At 45.0% G+C, this 27,020-nt stretch overlaps 1 protein-coding gene across 9 annotated transcripts in view; it reads right to left on the bottom strand.

The window, feature by feature from the left end:
• The window catches only part of LOC122941351 (zinc finger protein 547-like), a 141,531-nt gene that overhangs the window by 109,271 nt on the left and 5,240 nt on the right, over window positions 1-27,020 (bottom strand). For 6 of the 9 annotated variants that reach the window (XM_044298519.1, XM_044298525.1, XM_044298523.1 and 3 more), the window contains 3 exons: window positions 981-1,160; window positions 773-893; window positions 562-677 (listed from right to left, as the gene is read on the bottom strand). In XM_044298519.1, coding sequence (XP_044154454.1) covers window positions 562-677; window positions 773-893; window positions 981-1,160 — 417 coding nt within the window. Of the gene's footprint in view, window positions 1-561; window positions 678-772; window positions 894-980; window positions 1,161-2,817; window positions 2,914-27,020 lie in introns of those variants that run through there. The other 3 variants (XM_044298521.1, XM_044298522.1, XM_044298520.1) reach the window with 3 other exon arrangements.

Raw genomic sequence — 27,020 nt, 5'->3', positions numbered from 1 at the left:
CCTAAGGCAGTTACCCATCCACAGAAAGCTGTTTCGGGGTGTTGCCCCCCCATCAGTGTGGACTAGGATTCTGGCTAACCGGGAGCAGTGCCTTGGAGACTACTCAAACAAAACAATGGCTGATCTTAGGGAGACCAGCTACAGAAATCACTGTGGAGCCTCATTTAAGAGTCTCGACACAGCAATTCAAAGTGCAAAGCTCCCTGGGAAACAGTAATATGCAAAATAATTGTGGAGCCCCAGTTATGGCTCTTCAACACAGTGAAAGCCAGATATCCCTCAAAGGAAGGAAAAGCGAGCAAATGAGTGTCCCCATTACAGAGATCACCAAATCCACCATATTAAGTGGCCCCTATGTCAAGATCCCTCTCTTTTACAAGCTTTAATCTCTGTAATGGGGATACCCCTTTGCTCGGTTTTCCTTCCTTTGAGGGATATCTGGCTTTCACTGTGTTGAAGACCCATAACTGGGGTCGTGTTATGTCCCAATATTTATGGACCTGACTGTATATAGTCATACAGCTGTAGGCAGGTGGCAAATGAAACATATGTAGCATTTACCTTATAATCCTGTTGAACATTGTGTCTTTCTCCTGGACAATCCTGGGAATAAATAGTGCTTGGACAACTCTCTGGTGTACTTTTCTTGCTAAAGTCATCTGTAGGAAACACACAGACTGCATAGATTGATATGAGTTATAAGATGACCTGCGTTTCTAGGGAGCCCTCAGCTGAACTTTCACCTTTACAGTCAATGAAAGTCTACTCTTACCTGATGTGAGAAGCTGGTTATTCTCCATCATGATGTCTTTGTACATTTCTTTGTGCTCTTCTAAGTACTCCCACTCCTCCATAGAGAAACAGACAATGACATCCTGACACCTAAAAGAAACCTGTCATACAGAAAGATACATCATTATCATCATCCAGATACCATTGGTGTTACTATATAATCTTCTAGCATTCCTGACAGCGCTCACCTCACCAGTCAGCAGCTCACTGATTTTGTTGGCGAGTTCTAGGATCTTCTGCTCATTGATTTCTTCCTGTATCAGGTTCTGAGGTGGAGGCTCTGTGATGGGGCTCAGAAGTCTAAGCAATCCTTCAGACACCATGGCTTGACTGTGTTCACTAGATGTCTTCTTCACTAGTGTGTAATCCTATTTATGGAGAGACACATTAAAGCAGTTGTCAGACATAAGCAAAAAATGAATGGTAGTTAGGTAAGTATTTAAGGAAAAGGAAAAACATAATTCACAATGTTGAGAGTCCCACAGTTCCTTCACACATTACATCTAAAGCAAAAAGTTTGGCACTGTATTAGCCAGTAGAAAACAGGCTTATTGTTCTCATTAAGATCATAGTAACGCTCAATACCTATGACCTGGCTGTGTAATACTGCTGCCAAGCTTGTTCATCGGGCAATCCAGATTTTTAAGCATAAAAATCATTTGTCGGCAGTAGATTGTGCTGTGTAATCACCGGCAAGCAGTGATTCAGCATGGTGACAAGTGATGGCATTAGTGATCGCTCCTCCCCGTACTGTGGAGGAGATCGCTTCATGTAATAGCAGCGGTCTCCTGCACTGACAAGCAGGCAATTGTCGGGAAGGACAGCTTCCTCACTCTTAATATAACAGCCTGAAGAAACAGCAATATTTATATACAAAAAGAACAGAGACATAGTGTAATAAATGGACATTTTCGAAAAACTACAGGCTATTACAAAAAGCTTGAGATTGAGTCCTTAATTTGCTTACAGATAAGCAGTGTGGAGTTTTTATGGTCTCTAAACTGATGTTAGCTCTGAGACCTGGTGCCCCCACGATCTATGATGTAGATTATTTAGTTCTTTAGTCCTTTTAAGGCTACTTTCACACCAGCACTTTACCTTTCCGCTATTGAGATCCGTCATAGGATCTCAATAGTGGAAGAAAACGCTTCAGTTTTGTCCCCATTCATTATCAATAGGGACAAAACTGAACTGAACGAAACGGAATGCACCAGAATGCATTCCATTCTGTTTGGTTGCGTTCCTATGACGCACACAAAAAAATCGCAGCAAGCAGCATTTTTGAGTACGTCCTGGAATGCGGAGCAAGACGAATCCATCATGACTCACAATGTAAGTCAATGGGGATGGATCAGTTTTCTCAGACACAATAGAAAACAGATCCGTCCCCCGTTGACTTACAATGGCTATTTTAAAGACAATACCAGATCTGTTCATAATGGATGCAGACGATTGCATTATCATGACAGAAACGTTTTTACTGATCCATGACGGATCCAGCAAAAACGCTGGTGTGAAAGTAGCCTAATATGATTACTATTATGTGTTCTTCATTGTACTCTAGGCTACAAAAATGCTTAGCCACGGAAAAGTGTACCTTTTTCTCTTTAATCCCTTGCTGACATTTGACATACTAGTACGTCATGATGATCTTGTCACCTTGCACCAATAAAAAAAAAATACGTACCCAAAAATGGTACCAATAAAAACGTCAACTCTTCCCACAGAAAAGTTAGCCTCTACACAAGACTATTGGCAGAAAAAATAATTCTCATAGGCCTCAAGCCTAGTTGCCTGTAGCCTATGAGAGGGTGGCACAGGGAGCAATCGGCTCCAGTGTTACACCACAGTGATTCAATTGTATCGCCGTCCTGAAGAAGGCAATACTGTTGTATATCTCCGACGGCCAGTACATTCGGGGCCTGGGATAAAACATCTGGCGACCTTACAAATAAAAGATTCTAATACACTTTAAAAAGACACAGAAACAGTCATAATACATAGCTATTTAATCTAATCACTCACAGTTGAAGTTTCTATGATTGGACTCACTTTCATTTTCTTCTCTATTTACCACAGACTGCTATGAAAAAGGAAAGCCATTGTTCATGCAGAGGTCAGAGTGGACAGATCAGAGTCATTTGATGAGCAGTCTGAAAATAAGTCAGATTCTTGTGGTCGGTGTAGATAACTGCTGGGTGTCTAACACCATCCAGAAGAGGTCTCAATTTCTCTAGAGCCAAACTGATGGCAAGTAACTCAGGTCTCCAATAGAATAACTACAGCTGGTGGTTGTGAAGGCCTTGGAGAAAAAGCCACAGGTTACAATTTTACCAGTCATTTTTCTAGGTAAGCAGTGATCTGGCTCCCACAAAGGATGTGTCCACTCTCCAAAAATAAGCTTAAAGGGCTAGAATATAGAATTAGCCTTTAGTATCCATTTCCTGGGGTTCACCCCTTCGAGGTGAGGGCCGAGATAGAAGCGGTCAAAGTAGAAAATTAGGGACTGAATTGGCACTAATAGTTTCCAATGCCCAGGAATCGTATGATTCTCAGATCCTGTGGATAAGACCAGTCAAGGCTGCAGACAACTTCTCTGGGTCCATCTGTATATCCTGGTTTGAGATCACTTAGCCCAGAAGGCCCAGGCACTTTTAGTGGTCACGAAAGATGTCGTTGAAAAACGAATAAAATATATCAGAGGTGTTGCTGAGAACTAACAGCACGATGAGTACTCATAATGACCACCAAGGGTGTTAAAGGCAGTCTTCCACCCATAAATATCTCAGATGTGGATTAATTTATAGGCACCCTGGAGATCCAATTTAACAAATCATGTCAAATAGACAGGAAATTAACAGCAAGGGATATTTATTCTTTATGGTGATCATATTCAATCCACAGTATGCAATAAATGGCCGAAGAGAATCATTCAACTTTATGACAAAGAAGAAGCTGGCTCCAGCCACGGAGGAGGATTAACAGATGAGTCAACTCCTTTATTCTTCATAAAGGGAACCTGTCACCATGAAAATGCAGTGTAATGTGCCAGCAGCATGCTATATGGCAGGAGGATTATAACGTGCATTTCGTTAACTTAAATTCCTGCTTATTCTGGGTTTCAAAGTCAAGGAGGCTGTGTATATCTAGTCATAGAGGGAATCACTGATAAGACCCCCGTGCCAGGTTCCCTTTAATGTAATCTGATATGGTTTAGATATCTGGCAGCGGCAGAGGGTACACAAGACAACATGGGGAAGTGATTTTAGGATGCAACAGATGTGGCAGTCATATGGCCAATGAGGTGGTAGTGTCTTGCCAGCCTTCTTGTAAAATACTTCTGGACAGGAGGGATACAAAGAAAGCCACCTTGGCCCAGTCAGAGAACGACTGAGCCTCAAATTCAAAGTGACTAGTGTAGTGGTTCACAACAGTTTTTAGTATCTCCATCATAGTGAGGTGGCAGTGTGAGGTGGAGGGCAAAACACCAAGCCGAGGAGGGTGACTGTAGAAGAGGGACAGATGCTATGGTTTGAGAAGGCGGAGCAGGAACAGAAAACGCCAAGAAGTCCAAACAAGCAGAAATCATGGTCAGATACCAGAGTAGCTGCCTTTGGCCATTTTGTTGATTGGTTAATTCCTTAAACAAGCCCTGTAATCCCAATTTTTGGGGGCAGTCGGAGCAATGGCTTGAGCAAACTTATGAAAAAAGTGGATCCGCTGTGCCTTAGGGCATTATCTAAGAGGCCCCTCTGGTCTTCACCCTTTAGGCCCACTGCAGGGGAACCACTAGGCCAATACCTCTTGGAGTAGCCTCTGTTCAGTGGCTGCTAACCCAAATGGGTCAAGAAAACACTGAATTGAAGCACTGAGGGATCAGACAAAACGGTAGTAATGAAACAAGCTGAGGTCAGGACAGACCGTTTTTGAGTAATCCAGTAAACAGGTCAGGCAGGGCAGAAAAGAGTCAATACAAGGAAAAGGCAGAAGTCATATTAGGCAACAAATGGTCAGTTCTAGTTAACGGGCAGAGAACAGGACACAAAGGAAAAAAAGAATGGCACACCTCCTTGGCAGGAAACTAGAAATTGAACCTACTCCTCAGGCACCTTCCCACAGGGGAGGGTGGTTTGACTACAGTAGGAAGGATAGTCATGGGCTGGACAGAGTAGGCCAAGCAGTATGCCTACAAGCAGACAGAGGCACTGCAAGTGAAGAGCTAGTTTCAGACAAGAGTGGAGTGAACAGTCACAGAAACAGAGAGACAGCTGGGGCCATAAACCATCGGCATTACACAGAACATGGTAATACACACATCAGCTGCTGCACACATGACAACACAGCAGTGCTGGGGCCTTCTCAAACAGCTGATCGTGGGGGTCTGAATGGGAATAAAAGAAACATTTAAAAAATGCAGGTGCTTTTTTTAGTGCTTGCCTTAAAGGGGTTGTCTGGGAATAAATAACTTTTCACAGGTGCCCACAGCCTGCCTCAGCTATGGAAAGATTCATACTTACTTGCTAACCGCAGCTCTGGTCGTGTGCACTGGCTCTCATGCACCCATCATCCAGTTTGAAGCTTGTTTACTTATTGTCAGGTGTTGAGGAAGGGTTAAGATGTATGCATATACAGTACAGACCAAAAGTTTGGACACACCTTCTCATTCAAAGAGTTTTCTTTATTTTCATGACTATAAAAATTGTAGATTCACACTGAAGGTATCAAAACTATAAATTAAAGGGAACCTGTCACCAGGATTTTGTGTATCGAGCTGAGGACATGGGTTGCTAGATGTCCGCTAGCACATCCGCAATACCCAGTCCCCATAGCTCTGTGTGCTTTTATTGTGTCAAAAAATCGATTTGATACATATGCAAATTACCCTGAGATTAGAGTTGAGCGAACACCTGGATGTTCGGGTTCGAGAAGTTCGGCCGAACATCCCGGAAATGTTCGGGTTCGGGATCCGAACCCGATCCGAACTTCGTCCCGAACCCGAACCCCATTGAAGTCAATGGGGACCCGAACTTTTCGGCACTAAAAAGGCTGTAAAACAGCCCAGGAAAGAGCTAGAGGGCTGCAAAAGGCAGCAACATGTAGGTAAATCCCCTGCAAACAAATGTGGATAGGGAAATGAATTAAAATAAAAATTAAATAAATAAAAATTAACCAAAATCAATTGGAGAGAGGTTCCATAGCAGAGAATCTGGCTTCCCGTCACCCACCACTGGAACAGTCCATTCTCAGATATTTAGGCCCCGGCACCCAGGCAGAGGAGAGAGGTCCCGTAACAGAGAATCTGTCTTCATGTCAGCAGAGAATTAGTCTGCATGTCATAGCAGAGAATGAGGCTTCACGTCAGCCACCACTGCAACAGTCCATTGGCATATATTTAGGCCCAGCACCCAGGCAGAGGAGGGAGGTCCCGTAACAGAGAATCTGTCTTCATGTCAGCAGAGAATTAGTCTGCATGTCATAGCAGAGAATGAGGCTTCACGTCAGCCACCACTGCAACAGTCCATTGGCATATATTTAGGCCCAGCACACACACAGGCAGAGGAGAGAGGTCCCGTAACAGAGAATCTGGCTTCATGTCAGCAGAGAATCAGTCTGCATGTCATAGCAGAGAATGAGGCTTCACGTCAGCCACCACTGCAACAGTCCATTGGCATATATTTAGGCCCAGCACACACACAGGCAGAGGAGAGAGGTCCCGTAACAGAGAATCTGGCTTCATGTCAGCAGAGAATCAGTCTGCATGTCATAGCAGAGAATCAGGCTTCACGTCAGCCACCACTGCAACAGTCCATTGGCATATATTTAGGCCCAGCACCCAGGCAGAGGAGGGAGGTCCCGTAACAGAGAATCTGTCTTCATGTCAGCAGAGAATTAGTCTGCATGTCATAGCAGAGAATGAGGCTTCACGTCAGCCACCACTGCAACAGTCCATTGGCATATATTTAGGCCCAGCACACACACAGGCAGAGGAGAGAGGTCCCGTAACAGAGAATCTGGCTTCATGTCAGCAGAGAATCAGTCTGCATGTCATAGCAGAGAATGAGGCTTCACGTCACCCACCACTGCAACAGTCCATTGGCATATATTTAGGCCTAGCACACAGGCAGAGCAGAGAGGTCCCGTAACAGACAATCTGGCTTCATGTCAGCAGAGAATCAGTCTGCATGTCATAGCAGAGAATCAGGCTTCACGTCACCCACCACTGCAACAGTCCATTGGCATATATTTAGGCCTAGCACACAGGCAGAGCAGAGAGGTCCCGTAACAGACAATCTGGCTTCATGACAGCAGAGAATTAGTCTGCATGTCATAGCAGAGAATGAGGCTTCACGTCAGCCACCACTGCAACAGTCCATTGGCATATATTTAGGCCCAGCACCCAGGCAGAGGAGAGAGGTCCCGTAACAGACAATCTGGCTTCATGTCAGCAGAGAATTAGTCTGCATGTCATAGCAGAGAATGAGGCTTCACGTCAGCCACCACTGCAACAGTCCATTGGCATATATTTAGGCCCAGCACACACACAGGCAGAGGAGAGAGGTCCCGTAACAGAGAATCTGGCTTCATGTCAGCAGAGAATCAGTCTGCATGTCATAGCAGAGAATGAGGCTTCACGTCACCCACCACTGCAACAGTCCATTGGCATATATTTAGGCCTAGCACACAGGCAGAGCAGAGAGGTCCCGTAACAGACAATCTGGCTTCATGTCAGCAGAGAATCAGTCTGCATGTCATAGCAGAGAATCAGGCTTCACGTCACCCACCACTGCAACAGTCCATTGGCATATATTTAGGCCTAGCACACAGGCAGAGCAGAGAGGTCCCGTAACAGACAATCTGGCTTCATGACAGCAGAGAATTAGTCTGCATGTCATAGCAGAGAATGAGGCTTCACGTCAGCCACCACTGCAACAGTCCATTGGCATATATTTAGGCCCAGCACCCAGGCAGAGGAGAGAGGTCCCGTAACAGACAATCTGGCTTCATGTCAGCAGAGAATTAGTCTGCATGTCATAGCAGAGAATCAGGCTTCACGTCAGCCACCACTGCAACAGTCCATTGTCATAAATTTAGGCCCAGCACCCAGGCAGAGGAGAGAGGTCCCGTAACAGACAATCTGGCTTCATGTCAGCAGAGAATTAGTCTGCATGTCATAGCAGAGAATGAGGCTTCACGTCAGCCACCACTGCAACAGTCCATTGGCATATATTTAGGCCTAGCACACAGGCAGAGCAGAGAGGTCCCGTAACAGACAATCTGGCTTCATGACAGCAGAGAATCAGTCTGCATGTCATAGCAGAGAATCAGGCTTCACGTCAGCCACCACTGCAACAGTCCATTGTCATAAATTTAGGCCCAGCACCCAGGCAGAGGAGAGAGGTCCCGTAACAGAGAATCTGGCTTCATGTCAGCAGAGAATCAGTCTTCATATCATAGCAGAGAATCAGGCTTCACGTCACCCACCACTGTAAGAGTCAATTTTCATAAATTTAGGCCCAGAACCCAGGCAGAGGAGAAAGGTCCCGTAACAGACAATCTGGCTTCATGTCAGCAGAGAATCAGTCTTCATATCATAGCCTAGAATCAGGCTTCACGTCACCCACCACTGTAAGAGTCAATTTTCATAAATTTAGGCCCAGAACCCAGGCAGAGGAGAAAGGTCCCGTAACAGACAATCTGGCTTCATGTCAGCAGAGAATCAGTCTTCATATCATAGCAGAGAATCAGGCTTCACGTCACCCACCACTGCAACAGTCAATTGTCATAAATTTAGGCCCAGCACCCAGGCAGAGGAGAGAGCTCCCGTAACAGAGGATCTGGCTTCATGTCAGCAGAGAATCAGTCTGCATGTCATAGCAGAGAATGAGGCTTCACGTCACCCACCACTGCAACAGTCCATTGGCATATATTTAGGCCTAGCACACAGGCAGAGCAGAGAGGTCCCGTAACAGACAATCTGGCTTCATGTCAGCAGAGAATCAGTCTGCATGTCATAGCAGAGAATGAGGCTTCACGTCACCCACCACTGCAACAGTCCATTGGCATATATTTAGGCCTAGCACACAGGCAGAGCAGAGAGGTCCCGTAACAGACAATCTGGCTTCATGACAGCAGAGAATCAGTCTGCATGTCATAGCAGAGAATGAGGCTTCACGTCACCCACCACTGCAACAGTCCATTGGCATATATTTAGGCCTAGCACACAGGCAGAGCAGAGAGGTCCCGTAACAGACAATCTGGCTTCATGACAGCAGAGAATCAGTCTGCATGTCATAGCAGAGAATGAGGCTTCACGTCACCCACCACTGCAACAGTCCATTGGCATATATTTAGGCCTAGCACACAGGCAGAGCAGAGAGGTCCCGTAACAGACAATCTGGCTTCATGTCAGCAGAGAATCAGTCTGCATGTCATAGCAGAGAATGAGGCTTCACGTCACCCACCACTGCAACAGTCCATTGGCATATATTTAGGCCTAGCACACAGGCAGAGCAGAGAGGTCCCGTAACAGACAATCTGGCTTCATGACAGCAGAGAATCAGTCTGCATGTCATAGCAGAGAATGAGGCTTCACGTCACCCACCACTGCAACAGTCCATTGGCATATATTTAGGCCTAGCACACAGGCAGAGCAGAGAGGTCCCGTAACAGACAATCTGGCTTCATGACAGCAGAGAATCAGTCTGCATGTCATAGCAGAGAATGAGGCTTCACGTCACCCACCACTGCAACAGTCCATTGGCATATATTTAGGCCTAGCACACAGGCAGAGCAGAGAGGTCCCGTAACAGACAATCTGGCTTCATGTCAGCAGAGAATCAGTCTGCATGTCATAGCAGAGAATGAGGCTTCACGTCACCCACCACTGCAACAGTCCATTGGCATATATTTAGGCCTAGCACACAGGCAGAGCAGAGAGGTCCCGTAACAGACAATCTGGCTTCATGACAGCAGAGAATCAGTCTGCATGTCATAGCAGAGAATGAGGCTTCACGTCACCCACCACTGCAACAGTCCATTGGCATATATTTAGGCCTAGCACACAGGCAGAGCAGAGAGGTCCCGTAACAGACAATCTGGCTTCATGACAGCAGAGAATCAGTCTGCATGTCATAGCAGAGAATGAGGCTTCACGTCACCCACCACTGCAACAGTCCATTGGCATATATTTAGGCCTAGCACACAGGCAGAGCAGAGAGGTCCCGTAACAGACAATCTGGCTTCATGTCAGCAGAGAATCAGTCTGCATGTCATAGCAGAGAATGAGGCTTCACGTCACCCACCACTGCAACAGTCCATTGGCATATATTTAGGCCTAGCACACAGGCAGAGCAGAGAGGTCCCGTAACAGACGATCTGGCTTCATGTCAGCAGAGAATCAGTCTGCATGTCATAGCAGAGAATCAGGCTTCACGTCAGCCACCACTGCAACAGTCCATGGTCATAAATTTAGGCCCAGCACCCAGGCAGAGGAGAGAGGTCCCGTAACAGACAATCTGGCTTCATGTCAGCAGAGAATTAGTCTGCATGTCATAGCAGAGAATCAGGCTTCATGTCAGCCACCACTGCAACAGTCCATTGGCATATATTTAGGCCTAGCACACAGGCAGAGGAGAGGTTCATTCAACTTTGGGTAGCATCGCAATATAATGGTAAAATGAAAATAAAAATAGGATTGAATGAGGAAGTGCCCTGGAGTCCAATAATATATGGTTATGGGGAGGTAGTTAATGTCTAATCTGGACAAGGGACGGACAGGTCCTGTGGGATCCATGCCTGGTTCATTTTTATGAACGTCAGCTTGTCCACATTGGCTGTAGACAGGCGGCTGCGTTTGTCTGTAATGACGCCCCCTGCCGTGCTGAATACACGTTCAGACAAAACGCTGGCTGCCGGGCAGGCCAGCACCTCCAAGGCATAAAAGGCTAGCTCTGGCCACGTGGACAATTTAGAGACCCAGAAGTTGAATGGGGCCGAACCATCAGTCAGTACGTGGAGGGGTGTGCACACGTACTGTTCCACCATGTTAGTGAAATGTTGCCTCCTGCTAACACGTTGCGTATCAGGTGGTGGTGCAGTTAGCTGTGGCGTGTTGACAAAAGTTTTCCACATCTCTGCCATGCTAACCCTGCCCTCAGAGGAGCTGGCCGTGACACAGCTGCCTTGGCGACCTCTTGCTCCTCCTCTGCCTTGGCCTTGGGCTTCCACTTGTTCCCCTGTGACATTTGGGAATGCTCTCAGTAGCGCGTCTACCAACGTGCGCTTGTACTCGCGCATCTTCCTATCACGCTCCAGTGCAGGAAGTAAGGTGGGCACATTGTCTTTGTAGCGTGGATCCAGCAGGGTGGCAACCCAGTAGTCCGCACAGGTTAAAATGTGGGCAACTCTGCTGTCGTTGCGCAGGCACTGCAGCATGTAGTCGCTCATGTGTGCCAGGCTGCCCAGGGGTAAGGACAAGCTGTCCTCTGTGGGAGGCGTATCGTCATCGTCCTGCCTTTCCCCCCAGCCACGCACCAGTGATGGACCCGAGCTGCGTTGGGTGCCACCCCGCTGTGACCATGCTTCATCCTCATCCTCCTCCACCTCCTCCTCATCCTCGTCCTCCTCGTCCTCCAGTAGTGGGCCCTGGCTGGCCACATTTGTACCTGGCCTCTGCTGTTGCAAAAAACCTCCCTCTGAGTCACTTCGAAGAGACTGGCCTGAAAGTGCTAAAAATGACCCCTCTTCCTCATCCTCCTCCTCCTCCTCCTGGGCCACCTCCTGTTCCATCATCGCCCTAAGTGTTTTCTCAAGGAGACATAGAAGTGGTATTGTAACGCTGATAACGGTGTCATCGCCACTGGCCATGTTGGTGGAGTACTCGAAACAGCGCAACAGGGCACACAGGTCTCGCATGGAGGCCCAGTCATTGGTGGTGAAGTGGTGCTGTTCTGTAGTGCGACTGACCCGTGCGTGCTGCAGCTGAAACTCCACTATGGCCTGCTGCTGCTCGCACAGTCTGTCCAGCATGTGCAAGGTGGAGTTCCACCTGGTGGGCACGTCGCATATGAGGCGGTGAGCGGGAAGGCCGAAGTTACGCTGTAGCGCAGACAGGCGAGCAGCGGCAGGATGTGAACGCCGGAAGCGCGAACAGACGGCCCGCACTTTATGCAGCAGCTCTGACATGTCGGGGTAGTTGTGAATGAACTTCTGCACCACCAAATTCAGCACATGCGCCAAGCAAGGGATGTGCGTCAAATTGGCTAGTCCCAGAGCTGCAACGAGATTTCGCCCATTATCACACACCACCAGGCCGGGCTTGAGGCTCACCGGCAGCAACCACTCGTCGGTCTGTTGTTCAATACCCCGCCACAACTCCTGTGCGGTGTGGGGCCTGTCCCCCAAACATATGAGTTTCAGAATGGCCTGCTGACGTTTACCCCGGGCTGTGCTGAAGTTGGTGGTGAAGGTGTGTGGCTGACTGGATGAGCAGGTGGAAGAAGAGGAGGAGGAAGCCGAGAAGGAGGAGGTGGCAACAGGAGGCAAAGAATGTTGCCCTGCGATCCTTGGCGGCGGCAGGACGTGCGCCAAACAGCTCTCCGCCTGGGGCCCAGCTGCCACTACATTTACCCAGTGTGCAGTTAGGGAGATATAGCGTCCCTGGCCGTGCTTACTGGTCCACGTATCTGTGGTTAGGTGGACCTTGCTACAGATGGCGTTGCGCAGTGCACACTTGATTTTATCGGATACTTGGTTGTGCAGGGAAGGCACGGCTCTCTTGGAGAAGTAGTGCCGGCTGGGAACAACATACTGTGGGACAGCAAGCGACATGAGCTGTTTGAAGCTGTCTGTGTCCACCAGCCTAAATGACAGCATTTCATAGGCCAGTAGTTTAGAAATGCTGGCATTCAGGGCCAGGGATCGAGGGTGGCTAGGTGGGAATTTACGCTTTCTATCAAATGTTTGTGAGATGGAGAGCTGAACGCTGGCGTGTGACATGGTTGAGACGCTTGGTGACGGAGGTGGTGGTGGTGGTGTTGGTGGTACATCCCCTGTTTGCTGGGCGGCAGGTGCCAACGTTCCTCCAGAGGCGGAGGAAGAGGCCGAGGCGGCAGCAGCAGAATAGGCCGAGGCGGCAGCAGCAGAAGAGGTAGCAGGGGGAGCCTGAGTGACTTCCTTGGTTTTAAGGTGTTTACTCCACTGCAGTTCATGCTTTGCATGCAGGTGCCTGGTCATGCAGGTTGTGCTCAGGTTCAGAACGTTAATGCCTCGCTTCAGGCTCTGATGGCACAGCGTGCAAACCACTCGGGTCTTGTCGTCAGCACATTGTTTGAAGAAGTGCCATGCCAGGGAACTCCTTAAAGCTGCCTTTGGGGTGCTCGGTCCCAGATGGCGGCGGTCAGTAGCAGGCGGAGTCTCTTGGCGGCGGGTGTTCTGCTTTTGCCCACTGCTCCCTCTTTTGCTACGCTGTTGGCTCGGTCTCACCACTGCCTCTTCCTCCGAACTGTGAAAGTCAGTGGCACGACCTTCATTCCATGTGGGGTCTAGGACCTCATCGTCCCCTGCATCGTCTTCCACCCAGTCTTGATCCCTGACCTCCTGTTCAGTCTGCACACTGCAGAAAGACGCAGCAGTTGGCACCTGTGTTTCGTCATCATCAGAGACATGCTGAGGTGGTATTCCCATGTCCTCATCATCAGGAAACATAAGTGGTTGTGCGTCAGTGCATTCTATGTCTTTCACCGCTGGGGAAGGGCTAGGTGGATGCCCTTGGGAAACCCTGCCAGCGGAGTCTTCAAACAGCATAAGAGACTGCTGCATAACTTGAGGCTGAGACAGTTTCCCTGGTATGCATGGGGGTGATGTGACAGACTGATGGGGTTGGTTTTCAGGCGCCATCTGTGCGCTTTCTGCAGAAGACTGGGTGGGAGATAATGTGAACGTGCTGGATCCACTGTCGGCCACCCAATTGACTAATGCCTGTACCTGCTCAGGCCTTACCATCCTTAGAACGGCATTGGGCCCCACCATATATCGCTGTAAATTCTGGCGGCTACTGGGACCTGAGGTAGTTGGTACACTAGGACGTGTGGATGTGGCAGAACGGCCACGTCCTCTCCCAGCACCAGAGGGTCCACTAACACCACCACGACCATGTCCACGTCCGCGTCCCTTACTAGATGTTTTTCTCATTGTTATGGTTCACCACAACAACAAATATATTATTTGGCCCAATGTATTGTATTCAAATTCAGCGGGATATAAATTTGAGGCCTAGTATTTAGGCGCTGGGTGACCGGTATGGATTTAGTGACAGAATTAGACTTGGAAATGCACAGAAGCGTGTGTGTGAAGTTATTCTGAATGACCCTATGTGCACCTTCAATATTATATACCCTTTTAGGGATAGATTTCAAATAGCTCTGATATAGCAGAAACCACTAAATTATGAAATTGCTAAATTGGGAATTGTACTTCAACCCAGAACAAAAAATGTGCTTTGACGGACACTAAATATCTTGCCCAGCAACAACAGTACACCGGTGGGTAACGAGAGATTTAGAGGGAATTAAATTTGAGGCCTAGTATTTAGGCGCTGGGTCACCGGTATGGATTTAGTGACAGAATTAGACTTGGAAATACACAGTAGCGGGTGTGTGTGAAGTTATTCTGAATGACCCTATGTGCACCTTCAATATTATATACCCTTTTAGGGATAGATTTCAAATAGCTCTGATATAGCAGAAACCACTAAATTATGAAATTGCTAAATTGGGAATTGTACTTCAACCCAGAACAAAAAATGTGCTTTGACGGACACTAAATATCTTGCCCAGCAACAACAGTACAGCGGTGGGTAACGAGAGATTTAGAGGGAATTAAATTTGAGGCCTAGTATTTAGGCGCTGGGTCACCGGTATGGATTTAGTGACAGAATTAGACTTGGAAATGCACAGAAGCGTGTGTGTGAAGTTATTCTGAATGACCCTATGTGCACCTTCAATATTATATACCCTTTTAGGGATAGATTTCAAATAGCTCTGATATAGCAGAAACCACTAAATTATGAAATTGCTAAATTGGGAATTGTACTTCAACCCAGAACAAAAAATGTGCTTTGACGGACACTAAATATCTTGCCCAGCAACAACAGTACAGCGGTGGGTAACGAGAGATTTAGAGGGATTTAAATTTGAGGCCTAGTATTTAGGCGCTGGGTCACCGGTATGGATTTAGTGACAGAATTAGACTTGGAAATGCACAGAAGCGTGTGTGTGAAGTTATTCTGAATGACCCTATGTGCACCTTCAATATTATATACCCTTTTAGGGATAGATTTCAAATAGCTCTGATATAGCAGAAACCACTAAATTATGAAATTGCTAAATTGGGAATTGTACTTCAACCCAGAACAAAAAATGTGCTTTGACGGACACTAAATATCTTGCCCAGCAACAACAGTACAGTGGTGGGTAACGAGAGATTTAGAGGGATTTAAATTTGAGGCCTAGTATTTAGGCGCTGGGTCACCGGTATGGATTTAGTGACAGAATTAGACTTGGAAATGCACAGAAGCGTGTGTGTGAAGTTATTCTGAATGACCCTATGTGCACCTTCAATATTATATACCCTTTTAGGGATAGATTTCAAATAGCTCTGATATAGCAGAAACCACTAAATTATGAAATTGCTAAATTGGGAATTGTACTTCAACCCAGAACAAAAAATGTGCTTTGACGGACACTAAATATCTTGCCCAGCAACAACAGTACACCGGTGGGTAACGAGAGATTTAGAGGGAATTAAATTTGAGGCCTAGTATTTAGGCGCTGGGTCACCGGTATGGATTTAGTGACAGAATTAGACTTGGAAATACACAGTAGCGGGTGTGTGTGAAGTTATTCTGAATGACCCTATGTGCACCTTCAATATTATATACCCTTTTAGGGATAGATTTCAAATAGCTCTGATATAGCAGAAACCACTAAATTATGAAATTGCTAAATTGGGAATTGTACTTCAACCCAGAACAAAAAATGTGCTTTGACGGACACTAAATATCTTGCCCAGCAACAACAGTACAGCGGTGGGTAACGAGAGATTTAGAGGGAATTAAATTTGAGGCCTAGTATTTAGGCGCTGGGTCACCGGTATGGATTTAGTGACAGAATTAGACTTGGAAATGCACAGAAGCGTGTGTGTGAAGTTATTCTGAATGACCCTATGTGCACCTTCAATATTATATACCCTTTTAGGGATAGATTTCAAATAGCTCTGATATAGCAGAAACCACTAAATTATGAAATTGCTAAATTGGGAATTGTACTTCAACCCAGAACAAAAAATGTGCTTTGACGGACACTAAATATCTTGCCCAGCAACAACAGTACAGCGGTGGGTAACGAGAGATTTAGAGGGATTTAAATTTGAGGCCTAGTATTTAGGCGCTGGGTCACCGGTATGGATTTAGTGACAGAATTAGACTTGGAAATGCACAGAAGCGTGTGTGTGAAGTTATTCTGAATGACCCTATGTGCACCTTCAATATTATATACCCTTTTAGGGATAGATTTCAAATAGCTCTGATATAGCAGAAACCACTAAATTATGAAATTGCTAAATTGGGAATTGTACTTCAACCCAGAACAAAAAATGTGCTTTGACGGACACTAAATATCTTGCCCAGCAACAACAGTACACCGGTGGGTAACGAGAGATTTAGAGGGAATTAAATTTGAGGCCTAGTATTTAGGCGCTGGGTCACCGGTATGGATTTAGTGACAGAATTAGACTTGGAAATACACAGTAGCGGGTGTGTGTGAAGTTATTCTGAATGACCCTATGTGCACCTTCAATATTATATACCCTTTTAGGGATAGATTTCAAATAGCTCTGATATAGCAGAAACCACTAAATTATGAAATTGCTAAATTGGGAATTGTACTTCAACCCAGAACAAAAAATGTGCTTTGACGGACACTAAATATCTTGCCCAGCAACAACAGTACAGCGGTGGGTAACGAGAGATTTAGAGGGAATTAAATTTGAGGCCTAGTATTTAGGCGCTGGGTCACCGGTATGGATTTAGTGACAGAATTAGACTTGGAAATACACAGTAGCGGGTGTGTGTGAAGTTATTCTGAATGACCCTATGTGCACCTTCAATATTATATACCCTTTTTGGGATAGATTTCAAATAGCTCTGATATAGCAGGAACCACTAAATTATGAAATTGCTAAATTGGGAATTGTACTTCAACCCAGAACAAAAAATGTGCTTTGACGGGCACTAAATAACTTTCCCAGCTACAACAGGACAACGGTAACGAGAGATTTAGAGGGATTTAAATTTGAGGCCTAGTATTTAGGCGCTGGGTGACAGGTATGGGTTTAGTGACAGAATTAGACTTGGAAATACACAGTAGCGGGTGTGTGTGAAGTTATTCTGAATGACCCTATGTGCACCTTCAATATTATATACCCTTTTTGGGATAGATTTCAAATAGCTCTGATATAGCAGAAACCACTAAATTATGAAATTGCTAAATTGGGAATTGTACTTCAACCCAGAACAAAAAATGTGCTTTGACGGACACTAAATATCTTGCCCAGCAACAACAGTACAGCGGTGGGTAACGAGAGATTTAGAGGGAATTAAATTTGAGGCCTAGTATTTAGGCGCTGGGTCACCGGTATGGATTTAGTGACAGAATTAGACTTGGAAATACACAGTAGCGGGTGTGTGTGAAGTTACTCTGAATGACCCTATGTGCACCTTCAATATTATATACCCTTTTTGGGATAGATTTCAAAGAGCTCTGATATAGCAGGAACCACTAAATTATGAAATTGCTAAATTGAGAATTGTATTTCAACCCAGAACAAGAAATGTGCTTGAACGGACACTAAATAACTCGCCCAGCTACAGCACTAGGGACAGATTTAGCTGGATATAAATTTGAGGCCTAGTATTTAGGCGCTGGGTGACCGGTATGGATTTAGTGACAGAATTAGACTGGGATATGGCCAAAAAATGAACAGACTATTGCTGGTTAAATGCACTTGGTGTGACAGCTTCACCCTGATGTAGGCTTTAGCCAAAAAACAACCACACCATTGAGGGTTAAATGCACTTGGTGACAGGCGCAGCTTGCCCCTGATTTTGTATATGGCCAAAAAATGAACAGACTATTGCTGGTTAAATGCACTTGGTGTGACAGCTTCACCCTGATGTAGGCTTTAGCCAAAAAACAACCACACCATTGAGGGTTAAATGCACTTGGTGACAGGCGCAGCTTGCCCCTGATTTTGTATATGGCCAAAAAATGAACAGACTATTGCTGGTTAAATGCACTTGGTGTGACAGCTTCACCCTGATGTAGGCTTTAGCCAAAAAACAACCACACCATTGAGGGTTAAATGCACTTGGTGACAGGCGCAGCTTGCCCCTGATTTTGTATATGGCCAAAAAATGAACAGACTATTGCTGGTTAAATGCACTTGGTGTCACAGCTTCACCCTGATGTAGGCTTTAGCCAAAAAACAACCACACCATTGAGGGTTAAATGCACTTGGTCGCAGCTTGTGCTGGCGCACCACAAGACACAAAATGGCCGCCGATCACCCCAGAAAAATGAGACTGACAAACGGTCTGTGCAGCCTAAAAACAGTGAGCAATTGAGGATCAGCAGCTCAATGATCCACAGCTGCAGATCGATCAGTTAATCAAGTCCTTTGGAGGAGTTAATCTGCCTAATCTCGCCCTACTGTCGCAGCCGCAACCTCTCCCTACGCTAATCAGAGCAGAGTGACGGGCGGCGCTATGTGACTCCAGCTTAAATAGAGGCTGGGTCACATGGTGCTCTGGCCAATCACAGCCATGCCAATAGTAGGCATGGCTGTGATGGCCTCTTGGGGCAAGTAGTATGACGCTTGTTGATTGGCTGCTTTGCAGCCTTTCAAAAAGCGCCAAGAAAGCGTCACAAAAGCGCCAAGAAAGCGACGAACACCGAACCCGAACCCGGACTTTTACGAAAATGTCCGGGTTCGGGTCCGTGTCACGGACACCCCAAAATTCGGTACGAACCCGAACTATACAGTTCGAGTTCGCTCATCCCTACCTGAGATGAGTCCTGTCCCTGACTCATCTCACACACAGGACTCATCTCAGGGTAATTTGCATATGTATCAAATCGATTTTTTGACACAATAAAAGCACACAGAGATATGGGGACTGGGTATTGCTGATGTGCTAGCGGCCATCTTGCAACCCATGTCCTCAGCTTTATACACAAAATCCCGGTGACAGGTTCCCTTTAACACATGTGGAATTATATACATAACAAAAAAGTGTGAAACAACTGAAAATATGTCATATTCTAGGTTCTTCAAAGTAGCCACCTTTTGCTTTGATTACTGCTTTGCACAATCTTGGCATGCTCTTGATGCACAATCTTGGCATGCTCTTCATCCCAGAAAAGTTGGGACAAGTAGCAATAAGAGGCTGGAAAAAGTAAATTTGAGCATAACGAAGAGCTGGAAGACCAATTAACACTAATTAGGTCAATTGGCAACATGATTGGGTATAAAAAGAGCTTCTCAGAGTCTCTCAGAAGCCAAGATGGGTAGAGGATCACCAATTCCCACAATGTTGCGCAGAAAGATAGTGGAGCAATATCAAAAAGGTGTTACCCAGCGAAAAATTGCTAAGACTTTGCATCCATCATCATCAACTGTGCATAACATCATCCGAAGATTCTGAGAATCTGGAACAATCTCTGTGAGTAAGGGTGAAGGCCGTAAAACCATACTGGATGCCCGTGATCTCCGGGCCCTTAAACGACACTGCACCACAAACAGGAATGCTACTGTAAAGGAAATCCTAGAATGGATTGTCAGTGAACACAATGCACCGTGCCACAGTTAGAGGCCTGTATTAGACAAGAATGGGAGAGCATTCCTATTTCTAAACTTGAGAGACTGGTCTCCTTGGTCCCCAGACGTCTGTTGAGTGTTGTAAGAAGAAGGGGAGATGCCACACAGTGGTGAAAATGGCCTTGTCCCAACTTTTTGGGGATTTGTTGACACCATGAAATATATTTTTCCCTTAAATTTTTTCCCTTAAAATGGTACATTTTCTCAGTTTAAACTTTTAAAACTGAGTGCAAACTTTTGTTCTGTGATTTATGTTCTATTCTGAATAAAATATTAGAAGTTGGCACCTCCACATCATTGCATTCAGTTTTTATTCACGGATTGTATAGTGTCCCAACTTTTTTGGAATCCGGTTTGTATATACATATATAGGATGTGCCCCCTTATGTATATATGTGTCCCCCTTATATGATATGTGCCCCTCATATGTCCCATATGCTGAGATATACATGTCCCCTTCTTATTCCCCATTTTATGTACCTGAAACCAGGTGCATCGGTGTGAAAGTGCCCCAAGCATTCACACTGATGCAATCTGGTTGATTGCATCAGAATGACCGGACAAAGGTCCGGTCATCCTGATGACTACAAAGAACTCAGATTCAACAGACTCTGAGTCCTTTGTTTTAATTATCTCAAGCGCTGCTGGAGATAATTATACATGATAGAAGGAAGGGAGAAGCCTCCCCTCCTTCTATTATGCGCATTCCGGAAGCACGATTACAATCGCGCTGCCCGGAATGCAAAGTGCTACAGGCGGGAGATCAAAGGCTTCTCCCGCCTGTAAGCAAGTGGCGTGTCGGAGCCGCGCTCATCCGGAGGCGCGCGGGCTGGCGCAGGGACGTTATCTCACTGCGCCGGCCCACATGTCCCGGATGGTGGGCGGTGGACGGGCGGCCGGATATAAATATCCGGCGGCCCCTGCACTGAGGAAGAGGGAGCGCCCCCCCTCCCGCTGGAAGAGGATCAACCCCTCTTCGAACGAGCACCCCCTAGACGAACGAGCAGTAACGCTAAGTATTGATAAACCCCTACTCCCCTGATTATCCATATACCCCTACTCCCCTAATAAACCCTGTCCTATTATTCCCATACCATTAAACCCCTACTCCCCTGATTAACCCCCGATTATCATACCTACCCATATTATCCCTGATCACCCCCACTACCTTACCCCTACCCACAACCTGCCCATACACACACCTCCTCTCTGTACCCCTATCACGTGCAGGGTATTAACCCTTGCATTGCTGTATCCTACCCTTGCATTGCTGTCCGCTATACGTCTGTGTCTGTGGCCTGCATTCGCCCCTGCAGCGCCACCGTTAACCCTCGTCGTTCCCTTAGGGACAGGAATAGGACCAGGTGGGGTGGGCTGCTAATATTTGTGTAAGTGTATTGTATAGTTAGTTTGTGGGTGGAATTTGGGAACTGTGTAGTGTAGTTTAGTGCTGTATTTATAGTACTTTATTGTTAGTGTATTGCGTACGTAGTGTATTGTTGGTATTGTCGTGCCTTTTCATAGGTAAATACATTGATATCCAATTCATTTTTAGTCAAGATGGATGTTCATTACCTTTAAGAGCCATGCTCGACTATAGTTACAATTTTGTAGGTCTTGAGAAGGCCAAAGTAAGGTCATACAAAGGTTTCTGCTCTTTAGTGTTATTCTTCTCATGAGTGTACCAGTCTGAGAAGAGGCCTCCTTATCTACTGATAAATTTATGACGGGAGGTAAAGATAAGCTCTATGCAGCTGGTGATAATTACCTATACAATTAGGCATTTATCAATGAAGCAAATATATAATATTCATGTATTCATTTAATGAACCTTAGTCCTTAGCATAAGACAATCAGTAGAACATATAATATATATTATAGTGTTATATGTGATGAAGACAACATGTATCCAGTATATTATATAAATTTCTCATTAGGAGAATCTTTGTTTCTAAAAGAGTGTCTGTGAAGATGTGTGTTTTGTAACAATTATTCACATCTTTGGTGTAACAGGAGATACTGATATCTCTGTGAGAAAACAAGGAGGTTCAAGTTATTTACGATGCACAAATAAACAATGTGAGAAACATTCAGAGACGCCTAGAGGTCTGTCTCTAATTGCTACAAGTGTCAAATCTAATCCCTATAGCCTTGAATTAAAGCTTTTAAGGTCAAAATGTATATTATACCTTTATTCAGACTTACAGAAGTTAACCCTTTATACTAGGATGCAAATAGCTTACACAGCAGTGCCACCTAGGTATGAGTAGGTGACATTACAACAGTAGCAAAAGTGCATTCTGGGTAAGGTTATGATGTCATTTCTTATCAATAGTCACGCCCATCCGATTATGATTGGAAACTTCCAAACTAGGAAGGTGTGTCTAACTGATAAGTTTGTGTTCATAAACCATACACAGGGGGGAGAGATACACACAAGAAAGAGGAGAGAGAAGAGAAGTTGAGCTCTCTAGAGGTGTCTATCAGGATGAAAGCCATGGTTACATGCTCTATGATGGATCACCCAGCTTTCCTAGGAGCAGAAGTGAGATTTCTACTAGGACTTGGTAAGAGATACAGAAAATGATATTTCATTTTATTAAGACTAATTTGATAGTGTGGGTGAAATTATACCATCTAGATTGGCGAATAAATACATTAATTAATTGATCATCTCCATATTGAGATGTAGTTTTAGGATATTGTGAGGCTTCATTCTACCTGCAGAAGAATCAAGACTCATAATCTAGCAAAGCATTAAATAATTGCTTAGATATATATATATATATTGATAGAACATTCTTCGCCAAGCTAAGTGATGGATTCCCACAGGAAAGACATATTTCAAAGTCCTTCCCATTTAAGATATGATCTAGCAATGATCCTAGATCCCTGTTATTTGTCTTAATAATCTTACCAAAGTCATATGCGTGAAAAAATAGTCCAGGATGGGGCGGAAGGATACAGTTATCTCTTCTAAGCTATATCCTTGAATGGATTTGCCCATGCCTGAAGTCATGTGATGTGTAGTTGGTTAGAGGGGGGAAGAATGTATTTAGCATTCCATATTGATGTCTAGGAATAGACATGCCCGTCCTGATATCATGAGGTTTTCTCTGAACAAAAGTAATATATATACACTTATAACTTATGTTCCTACTTTGATATCCTAACCTAATAATAGCTTGGTTATAATGTGACAAGTTATTTCCACTCACATGTATTGTTAAGCTTGTAATGCTTTATATTAACGCTATATATATTCATTTGCATGTATCATTGTGTTTATTTACTTATATATGTTTATAACCTTGTAACCAATAAATCTGCATATTTTTATAAACCTGTGTTTTATTGTATAATGCAGAACTACATGTTTTATCATTAACGTCATCTCACGTCAAAAAGAACTTATTTATCTGAGGAAATAGTCGGCCTCAGATGTGAATTGTATCAATTAGGTTGTCTACAATTCACCAGGTCATGATTTTAAGAATTTATGACAAATTTTATAAATTTAATTTTTTTATGATTAATTATTTTTATGACCATAATTAATAATTCTTAATTGAATTATTACAACCCGACAGTATTAATAAGTACTATGTTTTATTTGTAACTATCTGTGTAATGTGTGGTTATTAGCGATAGTTTAGTAAGGGCTCTTTCACAACTGCGTTCTTGTCTTCCGGCATAGAGTTCCGTTGTCGGGGCTCTATGCCGGAAGAATCCTGATCAGTTTTATCCTAATGCATTCTGAATGGAGTGAAATTCGTTCAGGATGCATCAGGATGTCTTCAGTTCTGGAACGGAACGTTTTTTGGCCGGAGAAAATCCTGCAGCATGCTGCCCTCTTGCTCTGGCCAAAAATCCTTGCCGCAAGGCCGGATCCGGAATTAATGCCCATTGAAAGGCATTGATCCGGATCCGGCCTTAAGCTAAACGTCGTTTTGGCGCATTGCCGGATCCGACGTTTAGTTTTTTTAGAGTGGTTACCATGGCTGCCGGGACGCTAAAGTCCTGGCAGCCATGGTAAAGTGTAGCGGGGAGTGGGGGAGCAGTATACTTACCGTCCGTGCGGCTCCCGGGGCGCTCCAGAGTGACGTCAGGGCGCCCCGCACACATGGATGACGTGCTCGCATGGCACGTCATCCATGCGAATGGGGCGCTCTGACGTCACTCTGGAGCGCCCTTGGAGCCGCACGGACTGTAAGTATACGGGCTCCCCGCTCCTACTATGGCAACCAGGACTTTAATAGCGTCCTGGATGCCATAGTAACACTGAACGCATTTTGAAGACGGATCCGTCTTTAAATGCTTTCAGTACACTTGCGTTTTTCTGGATCCGGCGTGTAATTCCCGCAAGTGGAGTACACGCCGGATCCGGACAACGCAAGTGTGAAAGAGGCCTTAGGCGCATGCAGCTAGCTTAGTGATTAGCGTGAGGCAAAGTATTGTATTATTATTATGTAAAGGTATAAATAGGCAGAGTCATCACTAGACGGCTCCTCCTATTTGTGAATATTAATTATCGATATTTGCATAAATATTGGTGATTAATATTTCCTGATTGGTTGCTTTGGCAGCTTTCCATTACACCAGTTTGATAAATCTCCCTCAATATTTTTTAAGCTGGAGTCAGCACTTTTCTACCGACTCCGAATCCACCCAAAACTAGCTTTGACTCTGACTCAACAACTCCATCTCCACAACCCTGTGCAGAACATGATAATTCACAACTCCAAGGCTATAAAAACTCATAAGGCTTTGATCACATCTCTGTTAGGTAGAAATAGTGCAGCATCTGATTATAATTTGTGGGATCTATTGGGTGCTGTTGTGCATGATGTGCCAGATCCAGCCCTAATCACAGAGCAGAACAGGGGAAATTACCAGAACATATGTGAAGAGAGCCTAATACAGACCTCAGATGCTGCAGAACATCATAAGGCCCCTTTCACACGGGCGAGTTTTCTGTGCGGGTGCGATGAAGGTATTGCACCCGCACTGAATCCTGACCCATTCATTTCTATGGGGCTGTGCACATGAGCGTTGATTTTCACGCATCACTTGTGCGTTGAGTGAAAATCGCAGCATGCTCTATATTGTGCGATTTTCACGCGACACAGGCCCCATAGAAGTGAATGGGGTGCGTGAAAATCGCATAGCATCCGCAAGCAAGTGCGGATGCGGTGCGATTTTCACGCATGGTTGCTAGGTGACAGTCTATTCACTGTATTATTTTCCCTTATAACATGGTTATAAGGGAAAATAATAGCATTCTGAATACAGAATGCATAGTATAATAGTGCTGGAGGGGTTAAAAAATAAATAAAAAAAGTTAACTCACCTTCTCCTGTTGATCACGTAGTTCCCGGTCTCTTTACTTCTTGAATGATGAGCTGTGGGCTAAAGGACCTGTGGTGACATCAGATCACATGCTCCATCACCACGGTGATGGACCATGTGATTGGAGCATGTGATCTGAGCATGTGATCTGACGTCACCAAAGGTCATTTAGCCCACAGCTCATCATTCAAGAAGTAAAGAGACCGGGAACTACGCGATCAAGAGGAGAAGGTGAGTTAACTTTTTTTTAACCCCTCCAGCACTATTATACTATGCATTCTGTATTTAGAATGCTATTAGGGTATTTTCCCTTATAACCATGTTATAAGGGAAAATAATACAATCTTCAGAACATCAATCCCAAGCCCGAACTTCTGTGAAGAAGTTCGGGTCTGGGTACCAAACATGCACGATTTTTCTCACGTGAGTGCAAAACGCATGACAATGTTTTGCACTCGCGTGGAAAAATTGTGCATTTTCCCGCAACGCACCCGCCTCTTATCCGGGCAAAAAATAAGACGCCCGTGTGAAAGAGGCCTAATAGTAATAACAGGATAAAAGTATATGAGGAGAGAACTTCAAGCCCCAGCATGTCCAGGCTGCTATTATGGGATATCAGTGAATAGAGTAAAAATGGTAGTACAAGGTGGCCCATGAATAAGTAGCCAGTATCCAGTGATAGTATGACAAGATGAACGAGCAAGTGGATTGTTTTTTTTTTTTATTACCCACAAGTAACAAAAGATGCTGACAGTGTTCCCTGTTCATGTCTCTGCATCTCTGGGGACGTCGGATTATGTTGGCTGATACTGCTGGCAGCTCTTTAGCAGTGATACTGCGGCTAGTGTTTGTGATGTGGGGATGTGGATTGTTAGTGGACACTTTCTGTTTTAAATTTTCCCACAGATAAAAAAAATTGCATGTGGACAAGTCTGGGGAATGTGGTGGCCATAACCCCTTGCTCACAGTTCGCTCCTCTGTAAACAGTTCATGAACCCGTGCCAGTGAGATCTGTGAGGTGAGGCATGTTGCACCATCTTGTTTGTTGTAAAACAGTTCAAAGATTTCCAGGTAAATTGCGATATTCACAGTTTTTTGGAAGAAAATTGGGCCCACTGTTCGTGTTCCTGCCAATTATAGGATGTTATTATGGGCTGTTAGAGGATATTACAGGTAGTGGATATGAAGAAACTACAACTCCCAGCATGTGTAGGATGCTATTATGGGCAATCAGATAACAGTACAGAGACTGGGTATAAAGAGAGAACTACAACTCCTAGTGCATACAAGTCACAGTTACAGAAAGAAACAATACAAGGGGGGTGTAAAAGGGGATTACATAAAAACAAAATTCAGGTCCCTAAGGCCTCTTTCACACGGGCGTCATGTTTTTTGCCTGGATAAATGCGGGTGCATTGTGGGAAAATACACGATTTTTCCGCGCGAGTGCAAAACATTGTAATGCGTTTTGCACGCATTACAGAAGTTCGGGTTTGGATTAGGTGTTCTGTAGACTGTATTATTTTCCCTTATAACATGGTTATAAGGGAAAATAATAGCATTCTTAATACAGAATGCATGGCACAATAGGGATGGAGGGGTTAAAAAATAAATAAAAAATTTAACTCACCTTAATCCACTTGTTTGTGCAGCCCGGCTTCTCTTCTGTCTTCTTTCTTCAGGACCAGGGTAAAGGACCTGTGGTGACGTCACTGCACTCATCACATGGTCCATCACATGATCTTTTACCATGGTGATGATCATGTGACGGGCCATGTGCAGTGACGTCATCACAGGTCCTTTACCCAGGTCCTGAAGAAAGAAGACAGAAGAGAACCCCTCCAGCCCTATTGTACTAAGCATTCAATATTCAGAATGCTATAATATTCCCTTATAACCATGTTATAAGGGAAAATAATAATGATCGGGTCTCCATCCCGATCGTC

Source organism: Bufo gargarizans, chromosome 6 (assembly GCF_014858855.1).
Source record: "Bufo gargarizans isolate SCDJY-AF-19 chromosome 6, ASM1485885v1, whole genome shotgun sequence".
Lineage (NCBI taxonomy): Eukaryota > Metazoa > Chordata > Amphibia > Anura > Bufonidae > Bufo > Bufo gargarizans.
The sequence above is the reverse complement of the archived record's forward strand: the minus strand, read 5'-3'. Positions and strand labels throughout refer to the sequence as shown.